General features: G+C 45.7%; 1 protein-coding gene across 6 annotated transcripts in view; it reads right to left on the bottom strand.

The window, feature by feature from the left end:
• LOC109865780 (rab11 family-interacting protein 4A) overlaps nucleotides 1–23,995 on the bottom strand; it is an 83,680-nt gene that overhangs the window by 5,291 nt on the left and 54,394 nt on the right. For 4 of the 6 annotated variants that reach the window (XM_031799017.1, XM_031799019.1, XM_031799020.1 and 1 more), the window contains 10 exons: nucleotides 10,734–10,975; nucleotides 10,258–10,443; nucleotides 8,599–8,733; nucleotides 6,396–6,431; nucleotides 4,388–4,487; nucleotides 3,960–4,063; nucleotides 3,568–3,708; nucleotides 3,026–3,107; nucleotides 1,584–1,721; nucleotides 1,125–1,283 (listed from right to left, as the gene is read on the bottom strand). In XM_031799017.1, the coding sequence (XP_031654877.1) occupies nucleotides 1,125–1,283; nucleotides 1,584–1,721; nucleotides 3,026–3,107; nucleotides 3,568–3,708; nucleotides 3,960–4,063; nucleotides 4,388–4,487; nucleotides 6,396–6,431; nucleotides 8,599–8,733; nucleotides 10,258–10,443; nucleotides 10,734–10,975 (1,323 nt within the window). The remainder of the gene's footprint in view (nucleotides 1–1,124; nucleotides 1,284–1,583; nucleotides 1,722–3,025; nucleotides 3,108–3,567; nucleotides 3,709–3,959; nucleotides 4,064–4,387; nucleotides 4,488–6,395; nucleotides 6,432–8,598; nucleotides 8,734–10,257; nucleotides 10,444–10,733; nucleotides 10,976–23,995) is intronic. The other 2 variants (XM_031799018.1, XM_031799021.1) reach the window with 1 other exon arrangement.

Genomic DNA, 23,995 nt, shown 5'->3' with positions numbered 1-23,995 from the left:
TCTCTTTTGAACCCTTTCTCAAATATGAAACAGTGCCATTATAAAATAACAGATTTTAAATAGTAACCTATGAGTGTTTTAAATAAGGAGTTTCAGATAAACACCATTTAATCTAAAAGTGTTGAGAAAAGAGAAAAAGGGCATCACATATCTGCCTGACACCAATTAGAGACAGAAGTAATGTTTCTCTTCCAGCCCTGTAGTTTAAACTTTGAATCAAAGCCTGTGACTGCAGAAAATAGTCTGGGTACCAGTCTTTTTAGCTAACATTCCACCCCTTGCCACTCCTGTCATTTGCCAAATGTAACAGCTGAGCAGAAACGGCAACCAGGCTAGTGTGAGAGCGAGAGAAAAAAGAGAGAGAGAGAGAGCAAGACAGATACAGATGAAAGCTGCAGGCAAGGCGAGGCATTGTGATTACTCTCCTAGCGTTACTGTCAGTTTGACAGTGTGTACTGACCGAAGGCAAGAAAGATGCCTACAGTAGAATATCAAATCTTTACACATGAAGATACCGCAACACTGCATGTCCCCAGCATTAGAGCCTCTTGCCTGCTTTTGCCTCGAGGCTTTGTGGTTTAGTATCATAACGTCTGCCTTGTCTGAGAGGACATCTTAGAAACACTTTCATCTTGATCTCTTATCTCATGTTTATACTCGGTCCGATGCTCCTAACAGGGTTGGGGAACAATAACAATGTAATTTCACTGCCCTTGACAGACAGATATCACTGGTTTTCACTGCCTAGAAATGGCACACTATCTAAGAAGTCGAAAGGACAACACTTACAGTAGATAAGACGCACTGTAGATAGATACGACTAGTGTATGCTACTCTCTATATTGAGAGTGTATTCGCAGCATTTGACGATCACACAAAACACTGTTCACTCGCACACCAGCAAATAGTGTTGGCATATACAATCACATACAGTATACTTAGAGGTGGAATTGAGGGGGGACGTGTGAAAAAAAATAATGTTTTTTTAAACACTGCGCAAAAGATTGTTTTTGAGCCCCACCTGCTTAAGTCGCTTGCCCAATTAAATCCTAGCAAATACCCCAAAAGAGGAAGTAAAATGCATTCATATAGAGTTAGCATTGGCCACTAGCTCTCAAGCCCACCTGTTTGAGTCTCTTGACCTCGTGCTCCAGCTCCATCTCTCTGGTCTTGGCGTTGAACTCCGTCAGCCCAGATGAGGAGCTGCGGCCGCGGCCAGGCTTCTCTGTCTCCAGCTTGAACAGCTGCAGGTGCTCCAGCTCCCGACGAAGGTCCTCAATCAACTGCAGGAGGAGGGAGACAACCAGGGACGATATGCGGTAGCTGTCGTGAAGACTGTTTAGTATAAAGAGTACCTGGGGTAGCCACGTAGACTAGTCTGATGCAGTGGGCAGGACTGGTTTATGTGCAAACGTATTCTATACAAACACCCAGCTACTAGAGACTTCAGAGGAGTGGGAGCGGCATCATGAGCTTTCGTTTCACACGACATGTAAAAGTGTGTATAAGTGTGTGTAAGCGTGTGTGTTTGTTTGTGTGTGTGTACGCGTGTGTCCCTGTGTGTGTGCTATCCCTCCTCCCACCTCCTGCATGGCCTCCCTCTCCTTCTGGAACTCGTGTCTGTTCTGCCTCAGCTTGTCCATCATCTTCCTGTAGAGGTCCATCTCATCCTTTAGCCTCAGACTGGTGTCCTCCAGCTTGTCTGTCATACGCTGCTTCTCCTGACAACACACATGTATAGACACATTCCAATACATGTGATGATTCACAGAGAATAAAGCACGGATAGTTTTTCAAACGTATGCCCGATTCACATTACAGGCCAAAGCCAAGGCAATCTGTTCTGGACTGGTTATAGTTTCTGGAACCGTGCTGGGAAGGACAGTGTGAATAGAAAAGACCCAAGCCAGCACAGTGCAGTTTGGGGTGGCCCTATAAGCCATGTACAACAGCTTAGGGAGAGGCAAAATAATACAGCAAGCTAGAGAGGGCGGAGTCACTCAATCTCAAAACTGACCCCGATTACCCAATAACCTTGGCTCTACCCCCAACCTCCAGAGTAGCTCATCAAAAATTCAAGTCACATGGTGTTCACACAATAAAGGTCCCACAGTATGAATAAGGCATTAGGTTGTTAGGATGTATGCGGTAAGCAAGAACACAGTCAGTCTAATAATGCACAGTGAATAGTCCTGTAAGAAGAAACATTAAAGACACATACCTTAAAATTAACTATAATTTTAATGAATTTACAGTACTATGCATAGTGCAAATACTGCAACAACAAAAAAATACTGCAAAAAACAGCTATTCATACAAATATTCTCTACAGCTGGCTACCCAAACTCCTTGCTCCCTCCAAAGGATATGTCACGCCCACTGACATTAGTTTCTTCTCCGCAATGAGTCTGGATCTGAGTCCCTCCCCAATGATTTTTAGAATGGAGCAACATTCTAGCCATTATGATTGGTTCCGGAAACCAATAGGTTGGGCCCGGAAAACAATAGGTTGGGCCAGAGACAGAATACACGTGGGTAAAGGCGCGGTTTGAACATCCGTCATTGGCTTTGATACAATCAAATCGCTGATGACTTTACAACACCCCTCATTTTGATGTCACCACAAACAACTTCAACGAATAGTAGTCTCAGACTGAAGTATGTAGTGAAATAATTCAGTTTGAGTCGTCAGGCAGCCTGACGTGTATAGCCTAGCAATTAGTTAGTTAGTGTGACTCTGTTAGGAGTTCACACAATCACACAATCGAATGATCATGCCAACTCCCTTGGATGTTTTCACCAGGCAGGCTGGAAATAGAGGTGTTGATATGAGCCCAGCTGTAGCCTTCACACCTCCAAACGTGTGTGTGTGTGTGTGTGTGTGTGGCTGTAGCAATTGGTCACGTGCTGTTGATGGGTGGGTGTTGATGTTTTTGTAACCAGTTATCGAGGTCTCTGTCTGTGTAGAGCTAGTAGTACTGGAGCCTACTGTGTCTCTGAGGATGATATACAAGCAAGCACATACCTCGTCCAGTTTCTCTGTCTGAGACTTCAGTCTGCACATGTTGACCGATATATCCCCGTTCTCCTCCTCTAGCTGTTGGACTCTGTAGGGGAAGAAGAGGAAACACATTATGATAATTCATCCATGTTTAACATATGTCCGGGTTATTCAAAACAAGGCCACTAACAAAGAGAAATGGAAATTAGCAGTACTGCGGACCTCAAGGTCTGGATTTGGTATCTAGCTCAAGGCCTAATCTATGCTATCTACCTAGCTCTATGGACTACACTCTTAGAAGAAAGGGTTCCAAATAGTAGAACCCTTTTTGATTCCAGGTAGAACCCCTTTGGGTTCCATGTAAAAACCCTCTGTGAAAATGATTCTACATGGAACCCAAAAGGATTTTACTTGCAACCCAAAAGGGTTCTTCAAAGGGTTCTCCTATGTGGACAGCCAAAGAACCCTTTCAAGTTCTAGACAGCACCTTTGTGTACACTTATAGACGTAAATATGAGTATCTAACGATGCAGTGTATAAATGATTGAAGTAAGTGTGTGTGTTACCGGTTGTGTAGCAGCTCTAGCTCAGTGTTCTTGTCTCTCTCCATCTTGCTGTAGGCCTCACGGTGTCGTCTCTGCTCCTCCTCTGTGTTCTGCTCTGCCCGCGCCTCCTGGTCCTTCAACTGCTCCTCCAACTCGTGGACCCTGTGAGCGACACACACACGCACAAGCCAGCACACACGCACATAAACGAACATAAGCATCAATGAGATATGCAAAAACATGCTCACACACACACACATATATATATATTTAAGAATAAATGTGTGTGCGTGCATTCGTGCATGCATTTGTTTGTGTGTATGTGTATATCTACGTGTGTATGTGTGTGTGTGTGTGTGTGTGTGTGTGTGTGTGCGTGGGTGGGCATGCATGTGTGTGTGTAAACCTCCTACCTGTGAACCAGCTGTGTGTTCTCCTGCTTCAGCTTGGACTTGAGATCTCCGTTCATCAGGGTGTCATTCTCCAACTCTGCTACCTTCTTCTCTAGGTAACTCACCTGTGTGTGGGAGAGAGACAGAGAGAGGAGGAGGGGGAGAGAGAGCGAGAGGTTAAAAGATGTTATATCATTCGTTCATCCAATGTCCTTACATCAGCCAGCACAATCAGCAACAAGCTGTGCCAGAGCCATTCGTCTCCATTCACAGCAGAACACAGGTTGACAGTAGCAGCCAATGCAATCAATTTCCCAATTGGTATCCTATCAACTTTCACCTTAATATTATGGAGTGCAGGTAGTGGAACGGTCACAAACAGAGACAGACACGATAAATGGCAGTCCCTTCCATAGAATTAAACAGAACACAATGTATCTCTACGGTACCTTCTCAGTGATGTCGATGTCACAGGAGTCAATGCTGTCTCGGAACAGGTCCTCCGTGCTGCCGTTGCTGCTGCTGAAGTTACTGGTGTGGAGGAGCTGCCTGCAGACAGAGAGAGAGGAAGAGAGAGGAAGAGGCTGTTATACAAGACTAAGAAAAAACAACAAAATCTCTTCCAACTGTGGTAGTCCTAGATCTATCCCTTTTTAGCTTCACCCCATAGGGCATCAATCTGAGCTTTACTGCTGCCACTGTGTGTCCACTCTTGCAGAGAGAATGCCGCAGGATAGGATGTAAAAGGGACTATAAGCAAAGGGGCTGTGCCAGTGGGGGAGCTGATCATATTGCATATAGTGCAGACACACACACATCACACACTATTACACTACAAAGACACACAGGCATGCATGCCCACATGTACACACACACACACACAGTGACATTCAAACTGCCGCCACAACAGCTAGCCCCACTCTAACTAATGGAATGGCTTCACACCAGCCTCCATTACAGAGACTATTCATTAATAAGAGGAGGAGGAGAAAGAGAGGGAAAGAGTAGGGGAGGGGAGGTAGGGAGTAGGGAAGGAAAGGGAGAGGGGAGAGGAGGAAAGGAAAGGAAAGGGAGAAAGGAGAGGAGGAAAGGAAAGGAAAGGGAGAAAGGAGAGGAGAGGTAGGGAGGAAAGGGAGAGAGGAGAGGAGGAAAGGAAAGGAAAGAGAGAAAGGAGAGGAGAGGTAGGGAGGAAAGGGAGAGAGGAGCGGAGGCGATGTAGAGGAAAGAAAAGGGAGAGAGGAGGTGGGGTAGAGTAGAAGAGAGGGTAGAGTAGAAGAGAGGAGAGAGTAGAGAGGAGAGTAGAAAATGAGAGAGTAGTAGAGAGGGAGAGAGAGAAGAGTAGAAGATAGGGAGAGAGTAGTAGAGGGAGCGAGAGAAGAGTAGAAGATAGGGAGAGAGTAGAGGAGAGGAGAGAGTAGAGTAGAGGAGAGAGTAGTAGAGAGGGAGAGAGGGAAGAGTAGAAGATAGGGAGAGAGAAGAGAGGAGAGAGTAGAAGATAGGAAGGGAGAAGAGGAGAGAGTAGAAGAAAGGAGAGAGTAGAAGAGAGGAAAGAGAAGAGAGTAGAGTAGAAGAGAGGGAGAGAGAAGAGAGGAGAGAGTAGAAGAGAGTAGAGGAGGGGAGAGAGTAGAAGAGAGGGAGAGAGTAGAAGAGAGGGAGAGAGTAGAGGACAAGAGAAAGGAAAAGAGTGGAGAGGTTGGGGAAAACACTATACACATAGATCAGCGCTGGCAGGCCAATCTCTCTTTGTCAGTTTAATTCACAGGCTAGAGGAGGGAAGTAGGAAAAAGCCCTATAGACACAGACCACAATGAAAGGATATTCATATGATAGGCAAGCTATACAAAACCTTGAAAATCAACCAATCCTCCATTGTTAACACAATGGAAAACTCAAAAGCTTTATTATCTAAATGTTGAAAGTGTGTGGGCGATGGAGAGAAACACGATGGTGCAGTTTGAGGCCATACGGCGGAGAGTGATGCGGGCACTTGAGATGGGGGGTGTCAGCATGTGGGTCTGGCAGGTGTGATGTAGTTGATGTTTGTGTGATGTTGTCGTTGGTATGAGTATTGTAAAATAATCTATAATAATGCCTCCACTGCATTGTATACAGGTACACTGTATGTACAGTACAAACAAGCATCTTAATTTGATCACCCTGTTCATCAATTTCCTTCATTTGCCCATATTTCCCGTTGCTGCAGGTTTATTTCCCTGCTGTGAGAAACTGGTCAAATTCATATCTGTACACAGTAGTAACTGTAGTAGTAAAGTGAACACAGAAGAGGTAGAGAGGTTCAGTATACCTAAACCATTACCATATTACTTAGGAAGAATTACCTAGATAGTAGTCTAATACACTGGCTGACATAATGATCACATGACTAACGGACAAGATCAACAAGGAAGTGGCCAACATACAAAAACTAACACACATACATATGGAGATATGACCGACCTGCCAAAGGCTGTGCTGGAGATTTTCCTATTGGGGCTGGAGAAAAAGAGTCAGAAAACATCCCAGTTAGTCTTACCCTTGTCAGATGTCATGGATATATGAGTTTATTAGTTATAACAATTAATTATAGATAGAACAGTTATTTGCTGTTTGATTGTTATTAAGGTAGTATTGTTAATCAGTATTTTTCACAAGAGGAGAAAGAGTGTGTTCCAAATGGCACCAAGTTCCCTTTATAGTGCACTACTTTTGACCAGAGCCATATAGACCCTGGTCAATAGTAGAGCCCTATAGACCCTGGTCAATAGTAGAGCCCTATAGACCCTGGTCAATAGTAGAGCCCTATAGACCCTGGTCAATAGTAGAGCCCTATAGACCCTGGTCAATAGTAGAGCCCTATATACCCTGGTCAATAGTAGAGCCCTATATACCCTGGTCAATAGTAGAGCCCTATAGACCCTGGTCAATTGTAGAGCCCTATAGACCCTGGTCAATAGTAGAGCCCTATAGACCCTGGTCAATTGTAGAGCCCTATATACCCTGGTCAATAGTAGAGCCCTATAGACCCTGGTCAATTGTAGAGCCCCATAGACCCTGGTCAATTGTAGAGCCCTATAGACCCTGGTCAATAGTAGAGCCCTATAGACCCTGGTCAATAGTAGAGCCCTATAGACCCTGGTCAATAGTAGAGCCCTATAGACCCTGGTCAATAGTAGAGCCCTATAGACCCTGGTCAATAGTAGAGCCCTATAAAGGGAAAAGGGTGCCTTTTACGACACAACCAGAGAGTAGAGCATGAAGGGGATGTCAATGTTAATGAAATAATGTTCCCTGAGGATGCCTATGGGAACAGTAGTTTTGCGGGCTCAGCAATAGTTCTATCTCAAAGCTTTGTGTCTGCTTCACCATTAAACCAAAGAGAGAAATCTCTCTCACACACACAGGTGTGAGAGTATGCACACACACAAATTCAAGTGCACACACACACACACACACACACACACACACATTTATGCAATTTCAAGCATCTCCCCAGACTGACTGCATGCTGACAAGACGCCTTCAATCATCCATCTCTCCATCCCTCTTTTTCTGTCTCCTCCTGTCCCTCCTTCAAGGATTGATCTTGTGAAGTCTTCCATCACTCTGCCAGCAACACTTCACTCTCAGCGACTCTGCATCATCCATCTTTGCTTTAATATATCCTTCTCCTACAATCCCTCTCTTTGTCGCTTTTTCCTTCTCTGCATGCCCATTCAACTATTTATCATCCCATGTTCTCTCGCCTCCCTCCTTTCCCTCTCTCACTTCTCACTTTCTCTCTCCCACTCTCATTCCCCCTCTCTCCTCCCCATCCTCTCTCCCTCTCCTCTCTTTTACTACCCCCCCTGTCTTTACTTGCTCTCCTGCAGAAGGTAGGGGTCTGACTAATTACTGTAAGCCCAGGTATTCATCTTAGTAGAGAATACTCTTTTCAGGCAGAAGAACTGCAGAGTCAGCAGAGACAGAGCAGCAGTTGAAGGGAAGATAAAACGATTCCAGAGTCCTCACCACTTCATTACATTCATTACCGAGTTCTCCAGCCTAGGGCCACTACTGCTATAGCTTACATATGATAGGGCTGCAGGTGTGTGTGTGTATGTGTGTGTGTGTGTCTGTGTACAAGTAAGTTCTATGTGAGTGTGTCAGACAGTGTGTGTCCATCAAAGCAGGTGTGTGTTAAATCCATAAAGATCACAAAGGATAACATGTCTGAAAATAGACCGTCTACACCTCTCGCTGTACACACGCTGATGATGTGGGTCAATGAATGGTGGCCACCCATTCTTACAATTGGGGATTTACGTAACAGGTTGTGTGTGCGTGTATGGGCGGGGACAAGATGTTTAAGCCCTTTGTGACATCACCAAAATAAACAGCAGGTCACTATGACAGTATTATCTAACCTATCTTACCTACAGTACAATAGTCAGTCAGGGTAAACATAGTGGACAATAGAAGTGTGTCATTTCCCTGAAGTAATGACCAGCTTCATTTTCTGTGAGAACACATCTCATTCTCAGAGCCAGGAGTTTTCCTGTCCACGTGATCTGACATGACCAAAATCCTGCTCCAGTTCTAGACCCACTCAGTCAGCCGGGCTCTAGGCCCGTATGTGTAATGGTCAATAGCATACAAGACAGGGTGTCCTGTCCTGTGTTACCTGTTGGCTTTGAGGTTCTTCAGCCTGGCCTCCAGGTCGTTGAGTAGGTTGACCTTCTTACAGCACTGGGAACAGTACACGTCCATCGTCTCATTGTTGTACAGGTGACGTGTCTTCCTTGGGGTCTGGCCAGCACTACACACACAGATAAAGATAACGCGTTAGAGACAGAATACACACACACACACACACACAGTAAGCAGTAAAATCAGACTTTAAAAAACAGGCACACACATACACAATTTTGTGCTGTAAATATGTGGTAGTAGAGTAGTGGCCTGAGTGAATATGCTTAATGTGTTGTGAAATCTGTTGTGAAATGTAATGTAAATTGTGTATAACTGCCTTAATATTTCTGTACCCCAGGAAGAGTAGCATCTGCCTTAGCATGAATTACTGGGATCATCATAAATACAAAATACAGCAGACACACAAACACATGCAGGTGCAAACACACAGTACATTGTATTCACACTACACCCATCCCCCCCCCCACACACACACACACACACACACACATTGCTGTCTGGGTCTACACATATGATGGAGCACTAATCTAAACACAACTTAGAAGTAGGACAAACAAAAGAAAAGTCCATAGTAATGAGTTTAGGTACTTGATATTCGGAGCAGGACCAAGAAAGCTGAATAGTGTTGGGAGTAAATCCTCCTTCAAAACAGCTCTATAGATGAAAAGTCATCAAGAGAGGCCCTGGGGGCCATATAGGCTACGTCTCCAATGGCACCCTATTCCCTGTATGGTGCACTAATTCTGACCAGGGCCAATAGGTCTCTGTTCAAAAGTAGTGCAATATGTAGGTAATAGGGTACATTGGGACACCATCATACTCAGTTCCAGTCAAGAGTAAAAACTAATGAGTTTGGTACGAGAAGCTCTGAGAGGAAAGAAGCAGACTGAAGTGGTTACACACACACACTAAAAAATGCATGCAAATGCATATTAACATGCACACATACAAGTGTAACAGTATAGCTTCCGTCCCTCTCCTCGCCCCTACCTGGGCTTGAACCAGGGATCCTCTGCACATATCGACAACAGCCACCCTTCGAAGCATCGTTACCCATCGCTCCACAAAAGCCGTGGCCCTTGCAGAGCAAGGGGAACAACTACTTCAAGGTCTCAGAGCGAGTGACGTCACCGATTGAAACGCTATTAGCGCGCACCCCGCTAATTAGCTAGCCATTTCACATCGGTTACACATACACACACTGGGGGATTAAGAGGGTAACAGACTTATAGGACAGGAGGTATGAGACTTGACAGGGGGTGTTTTGTGAAAATATAACATTATGCTCTGTGGGGCTCAGTAAGTCATCACCACTTGGATCTGAAATCGTTCAAACTCTTAGCTCTGTGTGTTCGTAGTTCTGGGTTGGGTGATGCTGTGCATTTATTTGTCATCTTTTTTTTGCACAGTGTTATGCAGATTTCTCTAGTTTATCAGTTTGCCTTTCTGGGTCACATGATGTTTGACAGGTAATTGATCATCTTCGTGTTTGTGTTTCTGTCTCATATCATTTCACGTATACGATTGTATTTCTCGTTGCATATGGTGTTCCCCAACTTTCTGTGGATGTTGTAATGATACTCTATGTAATAGTGTGTCTGTGTATTAGTGTGTCAGGGTCTCCTCTTACCTGGAGGGTACAGAGGAGCCCAGGTCAGAGTAGCCGTTGGTGCGCGTCTCGTCCTCGGGGCAGGGGCTGCTGGGAGTGTAGTCCACGTCCTCTCCCTCTCCGTAGTCCTCAAACTGCTCCTCGTTCAGAGAGGCAGAGGAACGCGTCGACAGGTCAGAGGTCACCGATGGGTTTAGCTGACTGCACCTGCAAAAATAGGAAGTACATTTTCAGGAAGTAACATTCAATAAGTATAAAGTGTCGTAGTGAAAAAAGACATTGTACATACATTTTCAATTTTAAGGGTGACTATTCAGATTCTGACAGTGCAGATTTTTTAATAAGATTGCAAATGATATATTTCACGAGGTAGATGAGTTACATTACATGTACATTAACAACTCTAACCTCTACAGTTTTTTATAAAGAGACTTCACTTATGAAGACACCATATGTTCAACACCACACAAAGATTAACAACTAAAAGAGGTACTCACTTGTCTCCAGGAAAGAAAAGTCCCCCCGGTCCATCCTCCTTGTCTACTCCGCTCCTCTCCCCTTCAGAGACATCTGATCCCGGGTTGCTCTCCACAGCACTGTCCATGTCTAACTCTGCCTTCTCTCTGCCCTCCACCTCTCCTTCCTCCTCTCCCTCTGGGAATAGATGGCACCCAGGCTCGGGGTTAACGGACACCCGCGTGCACATGATGACCGGATGTGCAAGCGCTTTGTCACCACGCTGTAGAGAGAGAGAGAGATTTGATTTATTAGGATCCCCATTAGCCGACGCCAATGGTGCCGGCTAGTCTTACCTGGGTCCGAAACAAATAACGAAAAATACATGACAAACAAAATACTTTAACATTTACATACAGAGAGAGAGAGGTAAGCAGGGGAGACACACACACACACACCTTTGTGCAGTCAACAGAACTACAGGACTACGCAAATAGTACTCTCAAGACTTTCAGTCAAAATATTGATAGCGTCTAACACTGATAGACACGTTTTTAGAGTTTCAGCAAAGGTCATACCATGTTGGTTATCAGTGAACAGTGAGCTCAGACCTAAAAATCCAAGTGCTACAACAAGTGCTCAAATGAGGTCTTAACTCATTCAAGGTGCTAAGTAAAACATTAAAGGGATTTAAATCAGGCTTGTGGATTCCTTCACTGAGGGGGTCACAGGAGGTCATGGAGGGTATAATCAGCCGAGCCGATATATCGGACCAATATTGGCCTTTTCTAGTTTATCGATAGTCCCTCTACATAGCAAAGCTGCTGACTCACTGCTTGAGCACTGCACAATGCAGAGGAATGTCTAGCTGGGAAAATCAGCAGCAGCAAGCTAGCTCATTCTCCCAACAGAAAGGTTCAATATTGAGAAATGGATGAATTGACACAGTGACCAAAATCAAACTCCTGTTGCAAATATTAGTTTAGTTAATTCACTACTAACATGGCTTCTGTTGACGTGCCTCGACATGCATGTAATAAGCTAAGTAGATAGCTATGTGACCTTTTAGCAAATATTACGAAAACTAACCATTTCATCTGTGTTGTTATATTAGCTACTATGCTAGCTAGCTGGCTAGATAAACAAGGTGCTAAGATATCAGATAGGAGCTAATAGCCAACGTAGCTAGCTAACGTTAGCTGGGTATCATTTTGAACATGCACCCTTTTTCTGCAACGAGCCATATCTGACTTGCGGAGTAACGCTTTGACCACACAGACAGTGGTTTGCATTTTGGTACACCAGAATTACATTCATTTCCAATGAAACGCTGCGTTTGCCTTGCAGCATTGCGTTCGGTGTGATGCATACATTGGATTTATCGAACGTATGCGTCAAACTGTGTGCATAAACGGCTTGACAGAAATGGTGGCAGAAGGTGAATGTTGAACTTTTGTTGCATGCATAACCAGCTAATTATGCGTGCTATTTTGCGCATCCACTCTGTGTTCGAAGTGTAACGTTAGCTATTTACAGGTGTGCTGATCTGACCAGCCGCAATCGAGTGATGCTTCAACGCAAATGTTGTTGATCAGTATGCTAATATAAGTCCCAAATGGAAGACAAACAGATTGTCATCTGTAGCACCACCATAGACTCCACTGATCAGCCATAACAAGCTCAATAACTCAATGCATGCACACAATCCTATTGAATATGCATTCACCAGTATTGTGAGTTGGCCAATGCCTTCTTAATGTGCCCAGTTTATCAAGAGATTTACCATTCGAATACAATTATTACCATTATGCTGTTATGTAGTGGTAAAAACAAATTCAAATGTATTTGTTTGACTTTAAAATGTATGCATTACTGCATACACGGCTGTCTCTGGGACATTTTGTCAACAACATTTTTAAATGTAATTTGATTGAATATCGGTCTAAAATATTGGCCATCGGACTCCTGGACTCCAAAAAAATCTATATCGGTGTAACGGTTTTCTTCGGGTGAAAGAGAGTCGGACCAAAATGCAGTGTGGTTAGTTCGATACATCTTTAATGAAGACAAAAACACGAACTGTACAAAAACAATAAACGTACGTGAAAACCGAAACAGCCTAAACTGGTGCAATAACAGAGACATGAACAATCACCCACGAAATACTCAAAGAATATGGCTGCCTAAATATGGTTCCCAATCAGAGACAACGATAATCACCTGACTCTGATTGAGAACCGCCTCAGGCAGCCATAGACTATGCTAGACACCACCAAGACGAAACACACCACAAAAACCCATGTCACACCCTAGCCTGACCAAATAAATGAATATAAACACAATATATTTAGACCAGGGCGTGACAGAACCCTCCCCCCTAAGGTGCGGACTCCCGGACGCACATCAAAACAATAGGGAGGGTCCGGGTGGGTGTCTGTCCATGGTGGCGGCTCCGGCATGGGACGTGGACCCCACTCTATCAATGTCTTAGTCCCTCTTCCTCGCGTCCTAGGATAGTCCACCCTCGCCGCCGACCATGGCCTAGTAGTCCTCACCCAGAACCCCACTGGACTGAGGGGCAGCTCGGCACTGAGGGGAAGCTCGGCACTGAGGGGAAGCTCGGCACTGAGGGGAAGCTCGGCACTGAGGGGAAGCTCAGGCAGGTAGTTGGATCCGGCAGAGCCTGGCTGGCTGGCGGTTCTGGCAGATCCTGGCTGACTGACAGATCTGGAAGAGTCTGGCTGACTGGCAGATCTGGAAGAGTCTGGCTGACTGGCAGATCTGGAAGAGTCTGGCAGATCTGGAAGGGTCTGGCTGACTGGCAGATCTGGAAGGGTCTGGCTGACTGGCAGATCTGGAAGAGTCTGGCTGACTGGCGGATCCTGGCAGACTGACGGATCTGGCTGCTCCATGCTGACTGGCGGCTCTGGCTGCTCCATGTAGACTGACAGCTCTGGCGGGTCCTTGCAGACTGGCAGCTCCATGCAGACTGGCAGCTCCATGCAGACTGGCAGCTCCATGCAGACTGGCAGCTCTGGCTGCTCCATGCAGACTGATAGCTCCTTGCAGACTGACAGCTCCGGCTGCTCCATGCAGACTGACAGCTCCGGCTGCTCCATGCAGACTGACAGCTCCGGCTGCGCTGAACAGGCAGGAGACTCCAGCAGCGCTGTAGAGGAGGAAGGCTCTGGCAGCGCTGAACAGGCAGGAGACTCCAGCAGCGCTGTAGAGGAGGAAGGTTCTGGCAGCGCTGAACAGGCGAGGCGCACTGAAGGCCTGGTGCGTGGTGCTGGTACTGGTGGTACTGGGCCGAGGACACGCACAGGAAGCCTGGCGCGGGGAGCTGCCACCGGAGGACTGGTGTGTGAAGGTGGCACAGGATGGACCGGACCGTGAAGGTGTACTGGAGAGCCTGAGAGCAGGGCTGGCACAAGACGTGCAAGGCTAGGTAGGTACACAGGAGGCCTAGTGCGTGAGGCTGGCACAATTTTCACCAGCCGACTAACACGCACCTCAGGACGAGTATGGAGCGCTGACCCAGGTGCCATCAAATCCCCGACACGCTCTGTCGGACGAATATCGTACCTAAAGCACCAAACTAGCAACTCCCTCATTACTCTCTCCTCCAATTTCCCCATTAACTCCTTCACAGTCTCTGCTTCGCTCACCTACAACACCGGCTCTGGTTCTGGTCTCCTCCTTGGCTCCTCACGATAAACAGGGGGAGTTGGCTCAGGTCTGAACCCTGACTCTGCCACACTCTCCCTGAGCCCCCCCCCCCCCCCCCCCCCCCCCCCCCCCCCCAATACATTTTTGGGGCTGACTTTCGGGCTTCCTTGCCAACCGTGTTCCCTCGTATCGTCGGCTCCTCTCTCCGGCTGCCTCTGCTCTCCTAAGTGCCTCCACCTGTTCCCATGGGAGGCGATCTCCTCCCAAGTGTAACAACCCTTGCCATCCAAAACGTCTTCCCATGTCCATTCCTCCTTTCGCTGCTTCTGCTGTCGCTGCCGGTCACCACGCTGCTTGGTCCTGGTGTGGTGGGTGATTCTGTAGCAGTTTTCTTCGGGTGAAAGAGAGTCAGACCAAAATGCAGCGTGGTTAGTTCGATACATCTTTAATGAAGACAAAAACACAAACTATACAAAAACAAACGTACGTGAACTGGTGCAATAACACAGAGACAGGAACAATCACCCACAAAATACTCAAAGAATATGGCTGCCTAAATATGGTTCCCAATCAGAGACAACGATAATCACCTGACGCAGCCATAGACTATGCTAGACACCACCAAGATGAAACACACCACAAAAACCCATGTCACACCCTAGCCTGACCAAATAAATGAATATAAACACAATATATTTCGACCAGGGCGTAACAATCGGCCCTAAAAAAAATCGGTATCAATCGTTCTCTATAATAGAGGAACATTACTTTATTTCTACATTCCTGAGAAGTAGGAGGGAGGGAGAGAGAAAGAGAGGGGGGGGGGGGAGAGAGGTTGGGTAGGGAGAGGGAGAGGGAGGGAGAGAGAGGGAGAGAGAGGAGGGTAGGGAGAGGGAGAGAGGGAGAGGGGGGGGTGAGAGAGAGGTTGGGTAGGAAGAGGGAGGGAGAAAGAGGGGGAGAGGGAGAGAGAGAGAGAGAGGAGGGGAGAACGAGAGGGGGAGAGAGAACGAGAGGGAGATAGAGAGAGAGGTACAGAGGGCAGACCAATAACACACATGTATATCATCCCACACTGAGCATTAGAGGCTAATAAAGGCATAATTCTCTCTCTCTCCCTGTTGGGCTCCTGAGTGGTGCAGCCGTCTAAGGCACTGAATCTCAGTGCAAGAGGTGTTCCTGGTTCAAATCCAGGCTGCATCACATCCAGCTGTGATTGGGAGTCCCATAGGGTTTGGTCGGGGTAGGCCGTCATTGTAAATAAGAATTTGTTCTTAACTGACTTGCCTACTTAAATAAAGTTATATTTATTTAATTCCTAACATCCCTAGAGCTCTGTTGGAGCCTGTCTGCCTCCCAGAACACACACACACGCACGTACACACTCACTATCTGGAAAGCGCACACACATCTTTGTGCAGACTACAGGACAACGCAAATAGTACTGTCAGCCTTATTAATATCACCAGTCAAAACATTGATAGCGTGAAACACTGACAGATACATTCTTAGGCTTTCAGTAAAGGTCAAAACATGTTGGGTGATCAGTGATCAGTGAGCACAAAACCTAAAATGCAAGGGCTAGAACAAGTGCTCAAACGTGGTCTTAACTCAAACAAGGTCGTAAGTGAAACACTAAAGGAATTTCAATTAGGCTAGTGGAACCCGTCACTGTGAGAAGACCCAGAGGTCACGGGCGGTATTGAGGTGGGGGGGGGGGGGGGGGGGGTAAAGATCATGAGACACTTGTCATTCATTCAGTGTCGCTCCAACAGCTCTAATCCAGTCTAATGCTAATAGAAGAACCTTACTTTATCTCTACATGCCTGAGAAGTAGGAGGGAGGGAGGGAGAGAGAGTGAGAGAGACGAGGGAGTGAGAGAGAGAGACGAGAAAGAGTGAGAGAGAGACGAGAAAGAGGGATGTACAGAGGGCAGCCCAATTACACACAGGTACATCCTACACAGAGCATTAGATAGCTTTAGAGAATAGTAAAGGCAATATCACTCAAGGGCTGTCACCTCTAACTGATCTCTCTCTCTCTCAATACTGGTTGAACTGCTAACGGACGAAAACTCAGGGCTGGAAGCCAAAAGCACTATTCCTAAATTCACTAAAGCGCTGTTGGAGCATGTCTGCCTCCCAGGACACACACCCAACCCTTGATCGCACATAAACACACACACACACATACCCGCCCTTCGATCGCGCACACACACACACACACACACACACACACACACACACACACACACACACACACACACACACACACACACACACACACACACACACACACACACACACACACACACACACACACACACACACACACAGTCTGTAGGATTAAGGGACAGCAGCAGGGACCCTGAGGCAGGGAGGGCCAGGGACAATACAAGGAGAAAGAGCCTGTTTAGTATTCCATAGAGGACCAGAAGGGGGTCTTCACATCTCCATGCCCCATGGAATGCCACCCAGCATGGGGTAGAGGCAATAACCTAGGCCCCATCGCACCTCTCGGGATGGAAATATTACACTGCAAGAAAAAAGTAGCAGTAGTGGAGGCAGAGTGAAGAGTGTAAATTCCTTACAGGAAACGCACAAAGAAAAACACACAGTAGAAAGAATTGGTACGATTTTAGGTGAATGGTGTTGATTAACCCGAATTGACACCTGTGGCTGAAGAACTATTTGGGCGTGAGGAAGCCGCTTTGCATAGCCAGTGTGTACAGCGTAGGATCTGGTTAAAGTACAGTTCAGTGTGCAGAAGTTGAGCGACTTCCAAAGGTCTTCTCCCTCAAGACATGAGACTCAGACAGGGCCTCCATTAAGTCTGAATTAAAGTTCAGTTGAGGGCAGATGGACAGACAGAAAGACAGACAAACAAAATGAAGGCACACACACACCCCTTCTGCACACACGCACTCACACGTATACTCTCACTCACTCACACAAACACGCACGCACGCACACACACACAAACACCGACAGCCAGACAGCGCCACCCCAGCACTGGTAGTCCAGTACAATAGAGACTGGGACAGTTTGGTCAGGGTGGGTGAATGCCTTTATGCCAGTAAGCAGTTGGTAGCTTAGGTCAGAAGAGACAGGGTAGAGAAGGATGGGGTAGTGGTTTGTTTTGGACAGGGTTCAGCTGGCACTCCTCCAGTCACTCCTTAGCCTTTCTGACAACAGTGGGAACAGGGTGATCAATGGGAGGGGCCAAGGGGGTGGAGTTGTTGTGTGTGTGTGTGTGTGTGTGTGTAGCAGTGTGTGTATGGAGACCAGCTTCTCTATCGGATCCTTGCACAACAAACTACTCCTGAAAAGCCTGCTGGCCATAACAGCTGAATACCTAGGCTACCTCGGGCTAACACATCACTGTGTTCCCAAAAGTGCACCAGGATGCTGTCAGAGCCATATATATACAGTCTGTGGAGGTTGCCAAATGACCTCACAGCAGCCAGTGGGTGTTACTTGAATGCCAGAGGGTGTTGCACTCTGCTTTAATAATGCCATGTGCCATGTTAGTACAAGATTTATGAGCATCAGAGAGTGTACAGTTGATCACCACCTCCCAGGATATGCCCATTCTTGCTCTTCTCTAACATTGATAGCTCTGGATCACTTACTGGAGTTCTCTGTCTCTCTAACTCTCTCCCTCTTTCTCTCTATAACGCTCCCTCTCGCTCTCTCTCTCTGGTTTCCCATTCAAAATCAAGTGAGAGATGGGAAGCCCCCAACAACCTGAGAGATCAAGACCCAGGAGAGACCGAGACCCAGGGGCTCTGGTCTGATTTTCTTATATCCAGGCCAACACGCTTCCACACATCCCAGGTGACGTCAGGGGCTGGAGGGTGTGAGGAGATGTAGAGGGGATGAGGTGATGGAGTGTAAAAAGGCTTATTTTCTATTCCCTAACTATGTCCTGATGCCACCAATTAAGTTGTGTTGGCATGTGTGTCTGCGTGTGTGTGCGTACGTGTGTGTGCGTAAGCGCGTGTGTGTTTGTGTGCGTGCAGAAGTGTGTGCGTGTGGGAAGCGGGCAGGTCAAGGAAGGGCAATAACAGCTTCTTCCTGATCCTCGCGCAACAAACAAACTGATCCTGGAAAGCCTGGCGGCCATAACAACTGAATATCTAGCCTGCGTCTCAAATGGCACCTTGTTCCCTATGTAGTACACTATATGGGAGTCATTTGGCACATATCCCTAGGATACCTACAGTACACATCTCTATGTTCTTGTTGTGTTCCCAAAAGTGCACCAGGATGCTGTCAGAGCCTTATATATAGATGTCTGTGGAGGTTGCCAAATGAGCCAAATGGCCGCAGAGCAGCCAATGGGTGTTGCCTTGAATGCCAGAGGGGGTTGCACTCTTCTTTATGATGCCATGTTAGCACAGGCTTTATGAGCTGGGGGTAGTGTACACTTGATCACTGTCTCCTGCTATATGCCCCTTCTGCCTCTTCCAACTAGAGTCCTCTCCCTTTCCCTCTCTCTCTCTCTCTCAATCTCTCTCGCTCAATGTCTTTCTCTCTCTCTGGTCTCTTTCTCACTCTTTCTCAATCTCTTTCTCTCTCTCTAACTTACAATCAACGATTAGGTGGGAGATGGGAAGCCCCCAACCACCTGAGAGAGACCCAAGACCCAGGGGTTCTGGCCTGGTTTCCTTATATCCAGGCCATCACTCATTCCACCCTCTCCCTCTCTCTCTCTTCCTCCACTTCCACACATCCCAAGTGAGATCAGGGTCTGGAAGGTGTGAAGAGAGGGAGAGGTGATGGAGTAGAAGAAGGCTTTTCTATTACCAAAGAGTCCTTGGTATGCCACCAGGCATAATACTTATTTTCCACCATAATTTGCAAATAAATAAAAAAAAGTGGGAGAACTTGCACAATTGGTGGCTGACTAAATACTTTTTTGCCCCACTGTAAGTCTTCCATCTCTCCTCTCTCCCATCTCTCCTCTCTCCTCTCCCATCTCTCCTCTCCCATCTCTCCTCTCCTCTATCCCATCTCCTCTATCCCATCTCTCCTCTCTCTCCCATTTCTACTCTCCTCTCTCTCATTTCTCCTCACACCCTCAGTCATCGGCCGACACAGCCTGCCGGATGTCTTTATTAGGCTCATCATGGCCTGCTCACTCATTGGAGAGGGAAAAGCCCATCAGTAAAATCACTGTTATTGATGCTCTGCTACACACAGTAGAGTAGAGCGGCTCCAGCTCTGGGCGATGCAATGCTGTGTTTGTGTCTAAAGACTAAAGAGAGGATGATTCAGAAGGACGCTTCTCAATAGTCTACGCTGTCTTCCTGTCCTCGTCTCCTCACCTCCATCTACACTACAAACATGAAAGCAATTATATTTCAAGGGATGCTTATCAATAGTCTAAAGATGTCTTCCTCTCCTCATCCCCTTTTCTTTATCTACACTAATATAAAAACACTAGAGGCTCCTACAGAGGTGGGATTGTGTGTCACAGGGACAATAGGTACTAAAGTGAGGTCAGTGTCAGTTGCTGTCATATCACAGGTAGAGGAGAATGAGAGTTTCTGAGAGAAGATTGCCAGGTGGGTGACAGCACTGCACAAAAAGAGAGAATGAGAAATGGCTCCACATCAGTGGTGCAAGCACTGAGTTACAATATAAAGTGCTTTGGACAGCAGAGAAGCGCTAGATACAGTCATGACAAATCATTACTATTAACCAGAAGGTGCTCCTGCAGACATTGGGTTTGTGTGCTGCGAGAGAGAGAGAGAGAGAGAGAGAGAACAGCATGGATCTCTGAGAGGAGGATCAGTAGAGCCATCTATTATTCACATCCAGCGCACTAGAGGAGAGGACATGAGAGAGGGAAAAGACAGGGAGAGAGAAAGGAAGAGGAGAGAAAGAAAGGAACTGCTCTTCCCCTCCAGTCACACACCCACTGAGGGAGAACAGAGTGGAGAGATCACAGAGAGGGATGAGAGAAAGAGGGAGAGAGAGTCAGAGAGAAGGGGAGAGAAACTGAGATAGAGGCATGAGGCTTGACACCAGCTTCACCAGCCATGGGATTGACTTAGACAATGAACAGAAACTTAGAGGGAGGGAGGAAGGGGAAATAGAGTGTCAGTCTAATGACCATGGGATGTTTAACCTACACTGTGTGGTAATATGGTGTGTCATACCATAGCTCTTGGGTAATGCTGTGGGTGGTATCGGGCATGGTGAAATGCAAAACAAAAAACATACATCATTAATTTGTTATGGCTTCAAGTTTGAACAATACATTTGCTGGGCAGACACACTTGCTGGAGCACCTTAACAACAATTACCACTAAGCAACAAGCATCTACAAGGTGTGTTTGTGATATTCAACAGTATATCTGTAAAACATTACGGAATCCATCTCAACTAACTTAATGTATGATATTAGTTCCTGTACTAATATCAGTTCATCAGTTACGCAAGAGCATTAGCATCCACATATTCTTAGCTGGACCCACAGTCAAATTATACTCAAATACATGCAAACACTTCTATGCTATTTCCAACATGTTGTCACACAAACCTCCAGTTTTTCTTGGAAAAACACTGATGAATATAGTTTGGTCACATCAGCAAGTTGATGTTAGTGGGAAAATTACATTTACATTTTAAAGCACCATCTGTTCAGAGTATTTTGAGATAACATGAATATATTAATACACATATGGGATGAATCTAGACTAGATTCATCTGGCTCAAACAGACTTGGGCAGATGTAGCGACTACTTTCACACATGATATCCCACTGGGCCCACACAATGAAATGATGTTGAACCAACGTGGAGAAAGAAAAGAAAGGAATGGAGAGAGAGAGAGAGAGACAGAGAGAGAAAGAGAAGGGGAAAAAACTGAGATAGAGTGGGAGGATGTAGACAGAAATAGAGAGAAAGAGAGAGAGAGAAGGGGGAAAAACTGAGATAGAGTGGGAGGATGAAAGATTAAATGTATAATTGAGGCATGAGGCTTGACACCAGCTTCACCAACCATGGGAATGACTAAGACTCACGATTCCCTAAGTTCCATCTGGCCAACAGAAACTTAGAGGGAGGGGAATCTGAAGACAAGTTTCCTGTCGTGTTGACGCTCCTCTTACTACAGTATGACTATGGTGTAATTGTAATAACTATAGAGTACTGTGTAATATGGATGCCATCCTAGCTCTTGGGTAATGTTTGGTGTTGGACATGGTGAAACGCAAAAAGACAAAACATTCATCATACATTTGTTATGGGTTCTAGTTTGAACAATAATGGTCACTAGGGATAGTCTACGTTGCTGGAGCACATTATGCACAATTGAGAGCATCCTGTACCGCCTGGTACGGAAACTGCACCGCAGGGCTCTCCAGAGGGTGGTGCGGTGTGCCCAACATACCGCCTGCCCTCAAGGACTCCAACAGCACTTGATGTCATAGGAAGACCAAAAAGATCATCAAGGACATCAACCACCCGAGCCACGGCCTGTTCATCCCGCTATCATCCAGAATGCGAGGTCAGTACAGGTGCATGAAAGCTGGGACCAAGAGACTGAAAAATAGCTTCTATCTCAAGGCCATCAGATTGTTAAATAGCCATCACTAGCCGGCTACCACCCGGTTACTCAACCCTGCACCTTAGAGGCTGCTGCCCTATGAACATAGACATGGAATCACTGGTCACTTTAATAATGGAACAGTAGTCACTTTAATAATGTTTACATACTGTTTTACAAATTTTATACGTAGAGTGCATTCAGAAATATTCAGGCCCCTTGACTTTTTCACACATTTCGTTACGTTACAGCCTTATTCTAAAACAGATGACATAAATACAAATCCTCATCAATCTAAACCCAATACCCCATAATGACAAAGCGAAAACAGGTTATTAGAAATGTTAGCAAATACATTAAAAATTTAAAACAGAAATACCTTATTTACATAAGTATTCAGACCCTTTTTCATATGAGACTCAAAATTGAGTTCAGTTACATCCTGATTCCATAGATCATCCTTGATATGTTTCAACAAGTTGATTGGAGACCACCTGTGGTAAATTCAATTGATTGAACATGATTTGGAAACGCACACACCTGTCTATGTAATGTCCCACAGTTGACAGTGCATGTCCGAGCAAAAACCAAGCCATGAGGTCGAAGGAATTGTCCGTAGATCAGGTTTGTGTCGGGGCACAGATCTGGGGAAGGGTACCAAAAATGTCTGCATCATTGAAGGTCCCCAAGAACACAGTGGACTCCATCATTCTTAAATGGAAGAAGTTTAGAACCACCAAGACAATTCCTAGAGCTGGCCGTCTGGCAAAACTGAGCAATTGGGGAGTGACCAAGAACCCGATGGTTACAATTAATGGACATGTGTTTAGGGGTTGACACATTTTTTGTTTGGATAAGTCAAGTCTGACATGTTAAAGTGGAAATTACTAACTTTAGACGCCTTCTTAAAACTTGAATACACTACAACTTACATTTCCCGCTCTCACAACAGTGATCAATTAAGATAGTACACCTGCACTGTATATGTATGTGTTATACAACAGTAAAGTACACCTTTACAACACTTCTGAATCATCTCAACTTTAGTTCCCAGTATAATGCAGCATGATATTCAATGATATTCATGCAAATACATAGTCAAACATGTCCAAGATATTTAAAGCATGTTGGCACACAAACCTTGGAAAAAACCTTGATAATAGTTTGGAAAAATTCAGCAAGTTAGTGGAAAAGAGACATTTCCATTTTAAAGCACCATCTGTTCAGAGTATGGCGAGATAACATGAATATATTAATACACACATTGGATGAATTTGGGCTACATTTATCCTGCTCAAACAGAAAGTTGTAGCCTCCACTTTCACACATCTTTCTCTCTCACTCTAATTCTCTCGCAAATGTCATGTAACATTAACAATATTGTAAAAGCCTTAAAACACCTCTGATTGACAACTACCTCTTTCCCAGGACTAAGTTCCTTTTAAGTGGAGACAACACTGTTCCTAAGACTAATGAATAAAATGGACTACTCCCTCTCTGATCCTATGTGGTGCTGAAGGTCAATAACATTTGAGCGCTGGACATGTCATTGATCTGCAGCCCAGGTCCAGTAGGCAATCATCTGGATAACCATGCAGTTCACACTACTATTGACTGAGGAAGAAGGAAGAGGATGGGAGATGGTTTAAGAAGCTGCTTCATCATGACTGAACAGTGAGCATGATGCAGGCCAACATCTCACCATAACAACAAGGTATATATGCTATACTATACTATACTTAACGCCTAAGGACAAGTTTTCCACTGGCAATGTTTCCACTCTCTCTTCTCCTTCTACTTAGCCTAAGAGAACGAGACAGAACGAGACATGCGTCGTATTACCTCCTTTCAACTTCCGCATGGGAAATCTGAAAGGATAATTTAGCTATACCATGTATTCTAGCCTGGCTCCTATCATTTTCCCACCATCTGCATCTCTCTCTCCCGTGGTCCAGAGATGGGAAATATTCAGATAGTCTGGATAATTATTCCTTGGATTAAAGTCTGGATGATCTTTTATGGATATTGGGTATGTTGGAGAGATGAGGGACGGAGAGAGCGAAAGCGAGAGAAAGCGAGCG

This window comes from Oncorhynchus kisutch, linkage group LG20 (genome assembly GCF_002021735.2).
Source record: "Oncorhynchus kisutch isolate 150728-3 linkage group LG20, Okis_V2, whole genome shotgun sequence".
Taxonomy (NCBI): Eukaryota; Metazoa; Chordata; class Actinopteri; order Salmoniformes; family Salmonidae; genus Oncorhynchus; species Oncorhynchus kisutch.
Note: the sequence above shows the minus strand (reverse complement) of the source record. Positions and strands in the feature narration are given on the sequence as shown.